The sequence below is a fragment of the Wyeomyia smithii genome, chromosome 2 (assembly GCF_029784165.1).
Source record: "Wyeomyia smithii strain HCP4-BCI-WySm-NY-G18 chromosome 2, ASM2978416v1, whole genome shotgun sequence".
Lineage (NCBI taxonomy): Eukaryota > Metazoa > Arthropoda > Insecta > Diptera > Culicidae > Wyeomyia > Wyeomyia smithii.
This window is the reverse complement of record NC_073695.1, coordinates 273073912-273092505: the sequence shown is the minus strand read 5'-3', so window position 1 is coordinate 273092505 and position 18594 is coordinate 273073912. Positions and strand designations below refer to the sequence as shown.

General features: G+C 36.1%; 1 protein-coding gene across 1 annotated transcript in view; it reads left to right on the top strand.

Annotated features, from left to right (window-relative positions):
* The first annotated feature begins 2353 nt into the window (after positions 1-2353).
* Positions 2354-18594, top strand: part of LOC129724551 (pro-resilin) — a 41731-nt gene continuing 25490 nt past the window's right edge. Inside the window, exon 1 of the mRNA XM_055679539.1 lies at positions 2354-2572. Coding sequence (XP_055535514.1) covers positions 2558-2572 — 15 coding nt within the window. The 5' untranslated portion in view covers positions 2354-2557. The remainder of the gene's footprint in view (positions 2573-18594) is intronic.

The window sequence follows — 18594 nt, the reverse complement described above, 5'->3', positions numbered from 1 at the left end:
CTCTTCAGTTATTGTTGTAAACCAAGAAACTCAAAATCCCAAAGAAACCTCCGATTGGACGACACTGAGACAGGTTTGTTGAGTTGCGTATTTTGGGTACAAATTGGGTCGAGCGATTGTTCAGCAACTTTTGTGTTTTTTAGCGCAATGTGATGATGATGATCTCGTTCTGGTACACATCTTGAATGATAGCCAAACCACTGCGATTGAACCACGATTTTGATTAGAAGAACGAAATCCTCTTTTGTTCATTACTTTGGCCGGTCTTCTACTGCGAATTATTGTTGAGGTTTGCAGGATAGAATTCACATTCAAATTTCTCTCTAAGCGTGTTTATTATTGAGTAAAAGAACCTCGAACAAAATTCGACAATATTAGTTGTATTTGCGCACAGTTTTTAACCATCGTGTGCTCGACGGGGTACCCGGGTATCTTTACAGGTTTCAGAAGACGTAATTTCATAGTTCACCTCAATCAATAATGATGAAAATCAGTGACATCGGAATACTCATTGAAACGCAACTTTCGATAACATTAGTTTTAACATAGCAAAATGGGGGAGTTAATGGGAGAGACTTGAATTTTTTTACCTCGTACGTTTCCGACGGGGTAATCGAGTACCCAAAAATTGAAATTCCAGTAACTTTTGCACATCCGATTTCGATAGTTTAAGTACTAAATGATTCAGTAACTTGTCTACTTTAAAATCAGAATTGTGGACGCGACGCCTCGATTTTTTTTTTTTCCTTTTTTTTATTAAAAACTGGTTTTCCGCGGAACTGAGAGATTTTATGAATATTTGAACAAAATCATACTGGTGCAAAGTTTATAAAATTACTTCAATAGCCTGTTTTCAGGTCTCTACACATCAACTATGAAATACTCATAAGATGTACTTTTTGTTTTACGGAAGTCACCATCCTTAATTCCAAAAGGGAGTCTGGAGTTGATTTTCGGTCTCATCCAGGTACCGGAAATACCTATATTGGATGGTATACGGCCAACTTTTGTTCTCGTCCAGATACCGAAAGTTGCCATTTTGGAATCCAAATGGGATCAGGGGTCATTTTCCGGTATCTAGATATCATCCTGGCTCTTAAAATACCGATATTGAATGGTATGCGACCTTGTATTATTTAATTGTGTCTATGGTCAAAGCCCCGGTGAAAATCTGTTCAGGAAGGACCATTTTGAGTGTATATCACGATAACACCCAAAATCATAAAAAAGGCCTGTAGATGTAATTTTTCAATCTTTGATCTTTCGGATTGATAATTTCAAAACAGATAAGTTGCTGAATCTTTAAGTGCTAAAACTATCGAAATCGGATGACAAGTGCAAAGTTACAAGAATATTATTTGTAGATAGCCGGGTACGCCGTTGAGTACAAGACTCAAGAATATTCGATGCGTCACCTGAGAAAACATTTCCTGATGTTTGCAGAGATGACGCACTACGTATTTCCGAGTATTGTATAAAATAAGAAAAGACATCCCCTCGAGGGTAGAAGAGTTGAAACTCCGAGACATTTAGAGTGAAAATACACCTCTAAAACTACAAAAAAACAGTAGAATTAAGACAGAAGTTTCATTACACTGAATTACTACCAGAACGATTGTATTACAAAATGCAATACTAAACAAAAAACATACAATCTTACAACTTCACGGTGAGCAGATGTTAAGGCATGAAAAACCTTACAAAATCAAAGTCACATTCTGACGAACCCATTTTTATGAATCAAGTTCAGCTCCGCCAACGGCAAACCGCAACATCGATTCGAGCGCGCCCAACAGAGAGAAGATTCTCTCCACTAATTTTCGTTCTCCAAAGCCTATCTCTCAAAGTTTCGTCAGCGCGCCGTTCTTCCGTTAAGCTCTCACAAAAGCATCACCATCAGTCGGACTCGGGTGAGAACAATTTACCACCCCCTTTGTTGTCGAGCTGGGCGCCGAGCAGCGGCTGATCGATCGGCGCAATGCAGCAACTTTGTAGGTACCTTTCACGCGTGCTCATCATCGCGTCATCGTCGGTCGGTTGGCTGTGGGCTGGCCGCAACCTGTTTGAAGAAGCTACGAAGAACAATCGTTCAAATCCTTTACTCATTCAACTCGTGCGCGGATGCTCAATCTAACGGCTGGGGCGAAAAAAGATAACTAAAGTTTGAGAGAGTTGCTCTCCGGCTCGTGACGGATGCTTTTTCATCTGAGATTTGCGCACGAAGAAGAGGATCGCGTCGTCGGGTGTCGCGCGTGCCTCGGGAAATCTTGGGGGTACCGCGCGCGAAAAACATAGACTCCTTGCCCGATCTGTGCGGATCTACGATCCACAGTTAATAAAAGGGAAGCTGGTGGCGTTGTGATGTGACAGTTGATTTCGGTGTTCTGAAAGCGAAACAGCTTTTGTGCTGCTGTACGGTGTCGTGTGAAGTGTGCTAGAAAGAATTATTTTTTCTGTGGATTGTGATTCTGTTCTAGAGGGCAGAAGAAGACTGTGCTTGATTGTGGGTTGATCGTTTGTGAAGTTAGCGAGTGGAAAAGGACTCTGCAGAAGCAACATGATGAAGTTTTTGGTGAGTAGTGTCTGGTGCCATATCGAGCAGTTCCATCCGAGGCAAGTTTAGATGTATTCAGTGCACATGTACGATGGAGTACGCGCACCCGGATGTAATTGTCTTGATTGTTTTGAACAACAACGCCGAATTGGACCATTTGAAGAATCATAACAATGACTTTGCGCGTTTTTCTATAAAAAATGTAAAACAGTTGTTAACGGTACGTCATCTTTTCAAAACAAGCGGATGCGAATGGTGTTGCTGAAATACGATGAAAATGCTACAATGGCTATGACCTACGTTTGAATGATTTGCTTTAAATATTTAAATATGTATTCCCTGATGGAGCTTTAATGAATTTTTATCATTGTTTCTGTGTCTAGTTTGAGGTTTTGATTATTCTTTATTTAAAGTTTTCTCAATATATTTATTTGTTTTCTATTGCTTTTTAATGAGTGTTTTTTTAAGACTATTATAGTTTTTACAACTTAGTGAAACTGAATGTCATTTTCCACGATTTTATGAGTTCTGCGTACGAATTGATTACTTGCTGCTATTCTTTCATTGCATTTTAACAATTATTTTATAGTCTTATTATGATTTATTGACAATAGAATAGAAATTTATTCATAACAAAAAGTGAAAGGGTAATATTTGTTTCACCTTTTGTCAACGATAGATGTTTTATAATAATGGTTTTCTTATTATTCAATCATACTTCGTGATAACGTAACTTTGTTTTTATTATCAATTTTTTTTTATTCAATGATATATTGGTACAGATTTACATTCAGGATTAATTCAACCGTTCTTACAGTTCATATTTGATTTTAATTTTTTTTTTTGCGTTTCACGTTGCATTTTTTTATAATCTCCATGCGTCAATAAAAAACCAACCAGAATTTCAAAAAATATTTTGTATCAAGTTACGTTGTAACGGAATATAATTGTATATTGAATAGTATCTAGATTGCTTTTTTTATTTTTTATTTTGGAAGCTTCCAATAGCTTTCAGAATACAGTGATCACCCGATTATATCTCACCCTGATGATTTTTGGCGTGATAAAATAGGGATAGTCATAAAATCGGGAAGTTTTTAAAATTTTTCTTTAATTTTTATTGAAGACTAGTTGAACGTTCCCGGCGATGCTCGGGATCAAAGGTTTTAAATTTAGGAATCATTTTTTATAATTCATTACTGCTTTAGCACAACTTACTTATAATACTTAAAAACTTAAAATACAATATTTTGAGAACAGAACACACATAAACTGGAAGTCGGCATATCGGATTTCCAAACGACGTATGGAGTTCCACTTTCGGAATTATTGAAATGGTTGGCCAAATACCACTTTAGGATATTTTTCTTAAGCCAGAAGCCGCCGTTTTGGATAATGTTGTGTGGAGTCATCCCAGTTTCGAATATTTCTTTACTGGGTGATATTCAGGCTATTTGACAATCGTTTACAGTGAAACCTCTTTTTAGGAAATTCGAGTAAGTAAGAAGAATTGAGCATGATCATTCATGCTTATTTCTCCTCTATAATGAAATCTAAAGAGATGCTTGTGATTTTTTTCAAAACGAAAATGTTTGTTGGTGTCCAAGGAACACGTCTGAGAAGAAGTGAAGGTTTTCTGATAACTAACAATTGTGCTTTAATCCACAAAATTATATAGAAAATAAAAAATGACTTTCAATGCTTAAGTCGCCTCTTAATCTATGTTCAAACCAATGAAATGGGACCTTTCCTCCAGCTAAATGTTCCAAGATCTAGTTTGGGTATAGGTAAAAAAGTAAATCGAATCCCGTAATGTGTTACTATTCACAAATCTACGAATACATCAGAAATGTAAATTTTTTATGCTCGACTCGCACTGATTCAAACATGGATTTTTCTTCAAAAAAAATATTTGGAAATATTGAAGAAACAACGAAAATTTTATTGAAGAAAAATTTACATGTCATCGTTTTGAATTTTTATTTAGATGCGACTTGAGCTTATGCTCAAAAAGTCAAAGTTTTGCATGTATTATATGTTTTTCAAAAAAAAATCACAGAGAGAATTTTAAGGTGTTTCTTTGCATGCAGAAAATCATCTTTAAAAATGCTTCGAACATACGTAGTTTTTTGAGTAATATGTCAGCTTTTAGCAATAAGATACGTGTTATTTTTTCTCAAATGTCTTTCCTGAACATTAACTAACATTTTATTGGAAAACAATCACATATCATAGCTTTGAATTTTAATTTGCAGACAAATTGAGCCTAAATATTCATGATTTTGCACGTTTTACTTAGTTTTGTGAATAATATCTACATTTTCAGTAATCAGATACCTAACATTTCTTCTCAAATGTCATTCCTGAACATGAACGAACATTTCATTGAAAAAAATCACATGTCATCGCTTTGAATTATGTTTTAGAGACAAATTAAGCCTAAAAATCTTGGTTTTGCATTTTTCACGTAGATTTATTGAAATTATTTAAATTTCAAATGATCAGGTACTTAATTTTATTTATTTTTCCTTAGTTTTATCTTAAAAAAATCACAGATCATAGATTCGAATTTTGATTTATAGGCAAATTCAGTATGAAAAGTCATGTTTTCGCATGTTTCACGTAGTTTTGTGATTATTATCTCGAATTGTAGTAATCAAATACCTGTTATTTTTACTCGAATGTTTTTCTTGAACATCAACGAACTTTTCAATGAAAAAAATCACATGTCTTCTCTTTGAGTTTTGATTTGGAGACGAATTGAGCATAAAAAGTCACAATTTTGCATGTCTTACGTAGTTTTGTGAATAATATTTCAAGTTTTAGTAATTAGCTATTAATTATTTTTCCTTGAATGTCTTTCCTGAACATTAACAAACGATTTAATGAAAAAAGGATCTCATGTCATCGCTCTGAATTTTGGTTTAGAAGTAAATTTAGCACAAAAAGTTACAATTTTGCATGTTTTACGTAGTTTTGTGAATAATATCTCAAATTGTAGTAATCAGATACTAATTATTTTTCATCAAATGTCTTTCCTGAACATCAGCGAACATTTTCCGGTTAAAAACCTTTATGTCACCGCTTATTTTTCTGATTTAGAACGCTTTCAAATGATGATGATTACTGTACACCACAGAGACGGAGGGAATAATATCAATAAGATCAAGCGTTACGGAATTCCATTTTTATATAGTAGATGTTAAATCAATAACTAAATTCGTAAAATCAGCGATTTTAATTTTTTTTTTTGGAAAATTTATCTGTACAAACATATGAAAATAGCTGCAGTTGTTTTTTCACAAATTGATATATCTGAATAATGACAAAAAAGAGAGAAAAGTTGTCAAGAGATGAATCTGAGAAATCTGTTTGAGCTTTTATAAAAAATATTTAAAAAAATCAATTTGAGATCTTGTACTGAAAAAAAAAAATTTCAAAAACAAAAAGTGACTATAAAAAATCGATCATCACTATTTTTTTGTTACATTTTTTTGGATAGATAATTTAGTTGCCTAAAACTTTTCTGAACAAACCTAAAAAAATAGAAAACCTAAAAAAGTCGATGTAAAGTGGCAAATAAATTACAATTAAGTTTTTCATTCGTTCATGTTTTTGTTTGAATTGGTAAAATGAATTACTTGCTTTTTTGTAGCGCAGTACCATAAGCAAAATATTAGATATTCTCACAACACTAAACTTTGCCGAAGACAGCATGCTGATATCTCTCACATATTGCAACCAGAAAAATCTTAAAATGTAAATAACGATTTTTAATGCCTTCTCATAGAAAACTTTATGTTGCTTGCAATATGTAAGAGATAGTAACATGATGTCTTCTGTAAAGTTTCTTGTTTTGAGATCACCTAAGACTTTGCCTAAGACACCAAGCGTCTATCTTTATCTAAAGAAAAAGTAAATATCCTATCTCACTTTTAGGAGGATTGATCACCCAGCTTTCTACTTCAGAAGATGCGTTTTCAAATATTTTGAAACTTCTCCGAACATATTATACGATCGTAATCGACATTTGTATCACTATTCAATTATTCGCACGATAACAGCAAAATGTAACATTGTGCATCGGTTGAATTTTTAATGTAAACTGCATCCAGAATGATACACAGAATTATGAAAAATATCTTAAATATTGAAGCGTAATAGAAAATCAGTTCACCCTGACATTTTTTTAATGAAATGTTTTATGATGATAAAATCGGGTGAAAAATGTGGTAAAATCGGGGGCAGATAAAATCGGGTACAGATATAATCGGGTGTTTACTGTATCTGGTCGATAAATTTTAAACCAGAATTTTCATTTGTGTACAGTTCCATCGCAAACACGATACTTTTAGGTCTAAAAATAGCTGCTTAAAGTTACCTCTTTGCACTGTTGGCGAAATGCTGAACGTTTTAGTAAGAGAAGTTATGTAAAGTAAATAACACATTTTAGTAATTTAAACTATAAGAAAATTTCCATGCGTCCAAACTATTTTATTCGCTCAAGAAAGCTTGGAAAATGGTGAATATAAAACAATGTTCCTTGTTCTAAAGTCAGGTTTATGTTTAGAATTCTTTTCCCAGTTCAGAATGTTTTTGTCTATCAGTTTAGATCCGAAGTTCAAGATACGCACCTATAAAGGCTTATGTAACCAAAATTGAAATCCACAGGGAAGTAATTTAGACCCATGACTGTTGTATAATTTCTCTTAGACAAAATAATTTCCAGATGATTTCAAACTGAATGGTTTTACTTACAATTTAGAGGTGACTGAAGTGAAGCTTCAATTCATCTGCAGGTTTCACGGTTGACAAAAATTTTGCAAGTAAACTCGGTAATTATGTCAATGAGTAACATCCATCCGAAATGAATTAAGATGAACTTGAGATTGAGCATCATCCACCACCGAACCAATTTTGACAAATAATGTACCACATCTCTGCCAGCAAATCAGACCGTAGCTCTTACATTGCTCGCTAAAATAGACAAGCAGGGGCCGATCTCGCCGGTCAATTAACGCTGAAATAGTTTAGCCGCATTTTTGACAAACAACAAATTAGCGAACCATTTCCCATGCACCCAACGTCGGCCACCAACGTTTTTGCTACAGTCAAAGTGCCAATGCAGCGTGCGAAAATCACGGTATAAATTAAACATTCACTTCTTTTCAAAAGAGCCACATCTCACTGGGAAGAGAAGGGGATTCCTGCAATCATCTTTTCGGTTAATCGGTTACTGCAAGATAATCTCACCTACCACGAGCATCTGCTGCGAATAATGGCAAATTTGATGGGGCAGCAAGCCCCAAATGAGCCTCCTTCCGTGTCCAAATCCAATCTCCTCCGGTGTGGTCAGCAACCTGCAAATTGGTTGGAATCGACCACGAAAATGGAACCGGATTAATTATCAACGCAATGGTTTGATGCACTCTGGTCATTAAACTGCAGTTTTGCCCCGTTCCGTTCAGGTAGTGGAGATTTTGCAAGTGTGTTGATTTTCGTTACGATGTTCCTTAGCTACATTTTAATGTTAGGATTACTGTCACTCTGGCAGAGGCTAGATCATAAACTGGGATAAGCGTTCTTATGATGCCGTTCTCTGCTCGATCACGAAACTTCCAAACCTAAATCCTCCAGGCTGAATAATTTTTAAAACTGGTACCAAACAGTACCCGATCGACCAGTAAACAGGCTGACGTTGCGTCTTTAGTTATTTAGTGTGGTACCCGTAAGCGAACAACCGGCAACAAGCATACCAAATGGTAAAAGCACACAGAAAATGTCAATTCTCGGCTGAAGCTTATGCAAAGTGCAAATGCTTGTAGATGTAAATCTACACTTCGAAGAGGATCCAATTTGTTCAGATTCAGTGCAGTTCTTGTGAATGGGTTAAACACCGAGTCGAAGATTTTATATTTTTTTATCTAAATCAATTTTTTCTTATGGAAATCGTGTTAGTAAGTTTTTAATCTGCCAAGGTAATTTTGAAATGTCAGTTTTGAGATTTTTCAGATATATTAACCGTAACATAAGAGAATAGTCTTTCTTGTATTATCCAAACAATTTCAACATTTAACGAAAGTAACCTCCAATTTAGTATTTTTTTTTCGAAGGTTTTTAATTTTGAGAATGACAAATCTGGCAATATTTATTAACAGTTTTTTCTGCCTTTATTAGCATTTTTGTTATAATTGTTTAAGTTTCAAAACATTATCGAGCTGAAATGAAAACCCGAATAATACTTTTTTTTAATTCGTGAGGCTTCCGGACTGAATAATGTCCTCACGTTTCGTTCGTGTGCAATTGGATTAAAAAAATGTTCTGCTCCCACGTTAGTTAGTCGCGTTTGCTTATCGACCCGCATTGGCAGTGATATTGGAGAACACATTTCTGTTCGAGACTGTGCTCGTGGGAATCCCTTGTGTGTGGAAATTCTATTAAATTTTAAAACTGATGGTATTATTGAAAAATATTGAACGTGGTTGGATACATTCCTGCCACACCTGTCCCGTTTGGGGGAATAGTGTAATACAATGAAGGTGTTTGTCATGATGAAAATTTAGACAAGTGGTAAAAAATGCGTTCGCACAATAAATTTTCTTCCACAATGAGATAGACGAATGCTACAACTCAATGGATAGTTGATAGCTCCTCCTTTATTGTGGATTCATCCACTTTATTTTTTGCAAAAGCTTTACTAACATATGCTACAGATTGGTCATGGTTTTGAGTAAGTATCGTCCCACGCGTCGATTGTTAAAACTGGAAATTTTAGCATATAATTTATTTGGAGAACTTACGACAATAGCATCGTCGTCTCTAATGAACTGCCGGCAATTTACTGGCACAATTTTTTTCAGCAATTGTACAAGTATCTGGTTATCGGCAACTCAGTGTCATGCGGCATCTAGTCTTGTTTTACGGGTTGTAATATTGGATTTGGGGCCACTTGAACTTTTCAAACCACTTTTATCGGTTTTATTCTTTTAGTACCTATCAGTAGCATTAGAGAAATTTTCTACAATTCCGTTAAACAACCCCACTGAATTTATAAAAGCATCTAGCATTTCAGATTCTCCCGCTAATTGGTCTATGAGATATAAAACAGTTTAACTATGCATTTTTCTGGAACATTTTGCGCGATTTTTTTTATTTTTTATTTCTATACCACTAGAATCTTTACTAACAAGTGTATCTAGGTATTTAGCACCTGGAAACACTTGACAATCCTAGAATTATCAGCGGAAGCCTGAAAATGTCATATTCATTAAAAACAATTTTATTATCAGGATCTAATTTTACTTTTTGTGCATTCGAATATTACACTTTTTTCAAACAAATTATCCCTGAACTTTTTTACATGATATTTCTCAACGTGAATAAGTATATTTGTACGAGCAATTAATTTTTTTGTTTTATCTTCTGAATTTTCATCGATGATTTGGTTGGAATGTTCATTCGGGTTTAACAGCTACGACCTAGTCCCACCAAATACACAGCATAACCATCGCAGGATATATATCAGGCCGAGCTGACGACGTAGTCCCCATGATTGTCTATTTTTTTAGTTACTTTAATAAATTCATTTTCCATCACCCGTCATAATGCGTCGAAGAAAACTATTCCGTTTTTTATCCAATTTTTTCAACTGTTCACAGACAAAAACGACACTTGAAATGACTGAAAATAATAAGAAAACCAAGTACCCTGTTTTTGAGCCACTTTTGAAGCCCCTCGATCCTTATCGAGCAATTTCTCCAATTGAGCGTCTTCGAAGGTTTTTGTCCTTCTCAGCTTGTTTCATCACGTTTAAGATATGTCGATATGTGATATTCACGAATTTAGAAATCACGCAGTTTTTTACGCGCTGCGTATTCCCTGCGTAAGAAAGTCTTTAGTTTATGTTACTATATAGTAGGCTGCCCCAAAAAAATCGATGTTGAACAAGTCAAGGTGCTCAGCCCTAATTTGAAAGATAATGTTATTTTTAGCATTTTTGTAGAACATTTCGACTTTCTAAGAAATCGTTTTCAGGTTGCCCAAACGTGATTTAAGAAAAAATGGCTTTTTCAAGCTACAGGGTGACAAAAAAGTCCGGTCACACAGGAAAATCTCAATATTTCAAAGAATAAGAAGAAAATCTGAATCTGGCTTTCATAGCTTTATTCAGTAACACATAAAGATACTTCACAGACGATATCTCGGAATTACACCACCTTTCTCTGATCGAACCAGCTTCAGATGTCTCGGGAAGTCGTCGCAAGCGGCGCGCACGTGCTCCATCGGCATCTCGTTCCAGATTTTCGTGATAACTCGCTTGAATTGCTCCAAATTTGTTATTTTATAGTCGTTCAGCTTCGACATCATTTATCCCCACACGAAATAATCCAGTGGATTCAGATCCGGAGACGACGGAGGCCATTCATCCTTCGAAATGAAATCGGTCAAGTTTTCCTCACACCACGCCTGAACAACCTTTGCGGTGTGGGATAGGGCGCCATCTTGCTGGAAGCAGTAGTAATCGTCTTCAAACAATTATTCAGCTTGAGGCAGAACATTTTTATTCAAAACCGTGTCCAGGTAGTACGCTGCGTTGATTTTGACCCCTTCATCGATAAAAATAAGAGGCAGTTTACCTCTTTTGCAAATGGCTCCCCACACCATCACTGACGTCTTATTTTGAAACCGGGAAACGTTCAGTTTGTCCGCAGGAGCTTGCTGGAGGCTCACACTCCAAACTCGATCATTTTGGCGATTGACTGTTTGCTCCAAAACGAACAGCTTCTCGTCCGAAAAAATAATCTCGTCATCTGCGCGCCAACCGAGCAACTCCCGCGTCCGTTGGTACCTCTTGTCCTTTGTAGCTTTGGTAAACCCATGAACCACCTGTTTTTTGTACGGTGTAAGTTTTAAATCCTTGCGCAGAAGCAGGCGGATTGATTCTTGGTTCATTTTAAGGTTCCTGGCCAGCTTCCGTGCAGATTGGGCGGGATTCCGGCGAATCCGGTCTCGTATAATCTTTTTCAGCCTTGGAGTTCTCACAGACCTTGGTCGTCCAGATCGTGCCTTGTCCCCGGTGCCTCCGGTCTCTAGGTACCAATTTATGGTCCGTACACGCGGTTTTAGGTGTTTGAATATGTGTCCGGGTGTGTACCCTTTCACATATTCAACAATAACAGCTGCTCTTAACTCTGCCATGGCTCACAACTCAATGTAAACAAACTGCACAGAAACGAAACTATGCCACTTTGGGCAACAAAGTTAACCCTTTCATTTGACATATAGATGGCACCAGAGAGATGCAACGTGTAGGCTACAGGCGACCCCAAAAAAGTGTGCCCGGACTTTTTTGTCACCGTGTACAAAACCACTCTTCTGCACTTTTTTCAAATCTGTTCGATTCCTAAATTTTTCCATTTATATTTTTTATTTTTATGGGATTGTTTTTGAATATTTTGGCATGGTTTACAGAGCCCATTGAACATAAAAAAAAGTGAATTTTTCTTATAATTTTCAGATAAAACCCTTCAAACACATATGAAAAAAGTTTTTGATCAAAAACTAAAATTTTTATTGCAAAGTGGGATTCAAGCCGAAAATTTACATGGAAAAAGATCTTTGATATCTTATCGGAGGGCTGAGATATTGGCGTTTTTACATGTGACGGAAAACTATGCATTTTCTCAAAAATGCCACTAACGCTCAATATCTCCATTGCACAGTATTTATTTTGCCGTTTGTGCGTATAATTCCCTAAACAGTGATTCAAATGTTGATTATAGCCATAAGGTATGTTCGGAGAAGTTTCAGGATATTCAAAAATGCATCTTTTAATATAGAAATATGGGTAATTAATCCACCAATGAGTGGGATAAAAAAATTTACTTTTTAATCAGAATGAGAAATACGCAAGGTGTCTTCGACGAAGTTTTAGGTTATCTGAAAACAAGAAACTTTACCGAAGACATCATGTTTTACATATTTGAGTTTTCTATTAGAAGGCACTAAAAATTACAATTTTCGTTCTAACTTTTTTCGTGGATTTTTCCGATTTTTTAAACCTTCTAATAAGTTATCCACCATCTATAAATGCGTTTGTTTTCTGAACATTGTTATTTTTTATCTCCCAAAATAAAGCAGTTATTTAACATATTAGTTAAAATGGATAGTTTTCGATCACATAGAAAAACGCCAATATCTCAGTTCCACGATAAGATACCAAGTATCTTTTTTCAAGTAAATTTTCGTCGTAAATCCCGCTTTGCAAGGAAAATTTCAGTTCTTGATCAAAAAATTTTTTTCTTTGTGTTTTGAACGGTTTTATCTAAAAATTATTAGAAAAAATATATTTTTTTGTGATGTTTAATGGGCTCTGAGAGTCAAAAAACTGAAAGCAATGCTGAACTGAACCATGCAAAATATTCAAAAACAACCCCACAAAAATAAAAATATATATGGAAAAAATTAGGAATCGAACAGAATTAAAAAATGTGCAAAAGAGTGAGTTTGTAGCTTAAAAAAGTCTTTTTTTTTCATAAATCACGTTTGGGCAACCTGAAAACAATTTTTTAGAAAGTCGAAATGTAAATAACATTATCTTTCAATTTAGGGCTGAGCACCTTGACTTGTTCAACAACGATTTTTTTTGGGACACCCTACTATATAGGTTATTCCATATGAAATGATCACGAAAAAGCACAAACTTAGCATCGACCATCGCGAATTTAGCTCAAAGTTAGGGGAACAATTTATCTAGGTTCAATTTGGAAAATTTCCAATTTTGGTGTCGATTGGAATACGACTCCCCTATTTGTTACAAATAACGCATTTTTTGTTCAAAATCATTTTTTCCCTACAATTCATAGACGTAAGATGTCCGAAAAATGCTGCTAGATGATTTCTAATGAAAGTTAATCAAGGGATCCAATAAATATATAATTTTTGACCGGAAGTGTTGCCAGATGGATTATTTTAGTATTTAAAACCAAAATTATCATTTTTTCGTAAATGCTGCCATTTTAATTTCGAATTTGATTATTTCATCGAGAAACTTTACATAAAAAACTTAGAATCGGTTTCTGGGAGAAAATCGTCAAGCTTTTATATTTATTTGAAAAAAAGTAGCAAACCAACTTTTTAGTGATCATTTCGACAACTTTTGACCAATGATTTCAATCTTTTTGAATCCAGTTTATTATGTTAAACTGCATTTATATTTGGGGAAAACTCTCTTCAATAACAATAAATAGACATAATATCATCAAAATAGGGTCCATACAACAACAGAACTGTCAAATAATAATAGATCGATACTTATACCCATGAACGAAATAAATAGAATGTTTTCGACTACGTTTATGAAGCACCTGACACCCAGAATTGGACTGAATTCCTTCGACATACAATTCGATTGCCCATAAAATTTCTCTTTCTTTTAAGTTTAAAAAAAAAGAAACTAAAATCAAATTCTTTAAAGAAAATGTGAATCTGTATTCAAAACTTGGATACTTATTTATAGGATGATTATATGTAGGTAAACTCGCATCACTCTTGCAAGATAAGAAGACCAAGGGTTTTACCTGTTTTTGTAATAATTTTTACGTTATTCCTGAAGTAAGTTTAATTTCGAGTTATTTCAAGTAAGTAAGCCTTGGTGCTACGTTCCGATTTGGAATTCGACCTTCTGTTTTTTATACACAAACTTCGCACCCAACTGTTCAGTGTACAGGACAATTGCGGGTCTAGCGCTACGATCCTACTGACAATAACTGTCTCTCCCGAGCCGAGCCTCGAACCTACGACGACTGGCATGTTAGACCAGTGTAATTATGACAACGGAAAAGAGTAAAAGAGTACAGTGGAGTTTCGATTGTATCACGGTCGAAAAAGCATTCACCCGTGAATCCAACGAAACTCTGGACTTGGTGAAATAACAAAAAATTAGTATTATTCGTTACATTTCATTGCTTTTTAACAAAAAATACTAACCTCCATTATCTCCTCGAATCCAACGTTTCGCTAGATTTACCGGAAAGTGTTTTTTGACCATGATAAAATTGAAATTTCAATGTATCTCTAAAATCTATATGTTTCAGGAAACTTCTATGATTTCACTTGCGAAATTTGAAATGCCGTTGAATGACAATGGCCTTCAAGAAATGATTTAAAGATAACAAAATTATTGTTATGCAGTGGCCGGCCCAATTGCAGATTATTAAAAAATAGTAGGAGGGTGGTATTCAAGACACGACCGCATGACGTTGACTACCGTATTTTTATATTTCATTAAAACAAATAGTAGAGGGAATTGCAACGCTTCTTTTACTACTTACTAAACTTCGAGGCACCAAAAGGTACCAGTTGCCGATTATTCTCGTTTTCTGGTCAGTCCGTCCAGAATTCCAGTCATTTTAGTATTTTGCAGTAGCCATGTACTACTAACAGCCACCAGCGTTACGGGGAAAACCTGGCACGAGATCATCGGTACTATTTTGTCTTTCCTCCTTTCAACGGATAGCACCTAACGTCGTATGTCACTGATACGGTTTTAGAATGAAAATGACGGGGTGAAATGTTCGAACGGTATCTTTTATATCAAGGCAATGGCAAGGAAAGAAAATTTTTCTTGTAATCCGCTGTCGTAAAATTAACACCAACAAAAACATGCATATTTGCAAGGCTTTTTCCGCTAGCAGCAGCATTTTGTAAAACAGAAAATTCAATTAGCCGCTTCTAATACAATACTTCGAGGCACCAAAAGGTGCTAGTTGCCGATTATTCTTGTTTTCTGGTTAGTCCGTCCAAAATTCCAGCCATTTTAGTATTTTGCAGTAGCCATGTACTACTAACAGCCACCAGCATTACGGGTGAAACCGGCACGAGATGAACCGTACTATTTTGTTTTTCCTCCTTTCAGCTACTAACACCTAGCGTCCGTATGTAATTGGTACCATTCGGTAGAGAATGGATTGACAAGGAACGCAAATAAACATCGGAAACAGAAAGTGACAACAACAATAACAACAAAGTCAGATCGATTGTATCCGTTAGTGTCGACTGTGCTTGGGAAGAGAGGTATTGATTGGGTGCGCGGTATGATTTAGACAATCGATAATAATTACCAATTTTTCAATAGTGTTTCTCAAACAATAGGTTATTTTTGTTACATAAATTTAACCGTAAAAGAATTTCTGATCGATTGATGCCAAAACCTCGAAAACCTGATTATAGATGACTGAAAAATAAGCGCTCAAAACCTGACCACTTTTCCCTGGTTTTCCCTGGTTGAATTACTAGATTTTCAAATTCAGGTGCCTAACTTCGATATAGACGTTAGTCAATGTCAAAACTTATGAGTTATGTAAAATCAAGAAACGAAAAGGAACTGTGAACCAATCTCCAGGAAGCATAGTACGTGATGCTATCCGAAACAAAGGTTATACCACCGAATATTAATGAAAAGCTTGACAAAGCAAATGATTGTTTTTAAATTTTGCGGCTTCTTCGATATTTTTCTTTGATAGAAGGACCATTTTTCAGAACGTTATAATCGCTTCCAAAATGTTTTTTTTTAATTGCCATGATGTACGAGAATCGTATTCTGGATTCGACATAGGATCTTAACAATCTGTCGCCATAAAAGTAAAGTAAGTAAGTAAGTACGATGTACGAGAAGCTCACGAATAAAACCATTATATCTATTAGCTTTCCAATGAGGATCGCTACTTATGATTTGATCAGCGTTGGTCTCATTGTTTTGTCTATCACTGTTAGAATCGCAATCTAACACGTAGACCAGCGGTTCTCAACCTGGGGTAAGCGTACCCCTAGGTGTTAAAACTTTTTTCTCTAGCAGACCCGTTTGTAAACGCCGTTTAAGTTGGATCAGCTTTAACTGAAATTTAATTTATTTCAGCCATGTAGATAATTGTTTTAGACTAATATGTAAGCTTACAATTTTACAGTTTCTCCTTCGTACTAATTTCGACAATGTGAATTGTAATTTTAGGTTAGATGAATATTCTAGAATAAGTTTTATAATTATACAGTTTTATAATATTTTATAATGAACCGAGTAATCTACTCACGGTTAAACTAAGTTACCCTTTCTATTCCACTGTATCTACCTAATCTTAAAATCAATATAATCTTGGCATATAAATGAATATGCACTTTAAGAAAACGCTCTCCAGCACTAGCTTCAATTGTTCGATTGATCGTTCAATTCTGTCTCGTCACTAACAATGACGTTTCTTGATGATCCTGCATTGTTGCCCGAAATGCGCCCGTGTCTATTGGGCACTGTTGGACGCCGAGGGGTGCTCGACGTCACGTTCCCCCTCCCGTAAACCATCTAGTCAGTCTTCTTCCGGTTTACCGTCTCTTACGACGTCTAGCAGCGCCAATTTAACAACCGGTCGTCTGACGATTCCATTAGTTGTCAGCACTAAGGCTTGTCGGACACGTCCATCCTTTCCTTTGACGACCTTGATCACCTTGCCTCTTATCCACTGATTCCGTACAGTACTATCCACAATCAGCACCAGATCTCCTACCTCGATTTCCTTTACATCTTCAAACCATTTTGAACGCCTCGATATGATCGGCAAATATTCCTTGATCCACCTCTTCCATATACCATCCGACAGGTGTTGAGCAAGTTTCCATCCGCTATTCAAAGTTGTTCGATAATTTGTAGGCATAACTGTATGCTGTTTAACTCCATCTGAGCTCCCCAGAAGAAAATGGTTGGGGGTTAAAGCTTCCTGATCGGCTGATTGCAAAGGAATGTACGTCAACGGTCTCGTGTTTTACATCGCCTCCGCTTCAATGATCACTGTCTCAAGAATCTCATCATCTGGACGTCGTTGGGCTTCCAGTATGGTGCCTATTGCAGTCTTCACTGAGCGAACCATTCGTTCCCACGCACCTTCCATATGAGGCGCGCCTGGTGGGTTAAAATTCCAACGAGTTGTTGTGTTCGTTAAGGTCGCAGCTAAATGATTGTTTCGGTCTTCTATTTCGCGCTTCAGTTGATTGTTCGCTCCATGAAAATTTGTCCCATTATCGCTGAATATCTCCACCGGTGCACCACGTCGGGATACGAATCTTCTTATTGCCATGACAAAAGATTCCTTCGATAGACTGTGAACAACTTCCAGGTGCACAGCGCGAATAGTGAGGCAAGTAAAAAGAGCTATCCACCTCTTGACGATGGTTCGAGCGAGCTTTACTGGCACTGGACCAAAATAGTCAATTCCTACGTAAGTGAACGGCCGTATATATGGCGTCAATCGGACTTTTGGCAACGGTGCCATTGGTGGCGGGCTTGGATGTGCACGAAGAACTTTACACCAAATACACGAAAGCCTCCAGGGAGTACGCAAAAGAAAAATCAGTAATGGCGGACAATGCAATTTTAATTTATAATACTTCATATTCTGTTGAAACATGCTCTTAAAACATGACTATAGCAATCAAACAAACCATAGTTCAATTTGAAACCTGAATTAGACTACCACAACATGACCTACCACTACCCTTTTCCACTCTGCGAGAACATTATAAGCCAGGGGGTACGATTGATTGGAAAAATATCGCCAAGGGGTACGCGAACAAAACAAGGTTGAGAACCGCTGCCATAGACAATGGTAATAACGTACACTCAAAATATTTTTCACGTTATTGTTACGTGAAATTTCCTGTACTTATTTATTTTCTGTCATTTTGCATGATTTACGTGACAAACATAACATCTACGTGAAAATCACATGCATACTATGTTTTATCACGTAGCATCTACGTCAACTTGGCAACGTCAAACAGAATGGAGTATCGCGTGAACTCTCCGTGCGAAAATATACAGAAATCAAAATGGCGAAGCTGTTGTCTGATGTTGTCAACATGAAAGAAATTCCTCGATGACTTCCCAATAAGTGAGCTTTAGAAAAACCCAAAGAATCCGTCATCGAGATTTCACACAGATTCAGTTCAAATTGCGAGGAATTTTCTCAACATAACCAGTTGCAGCTAACAGTCAT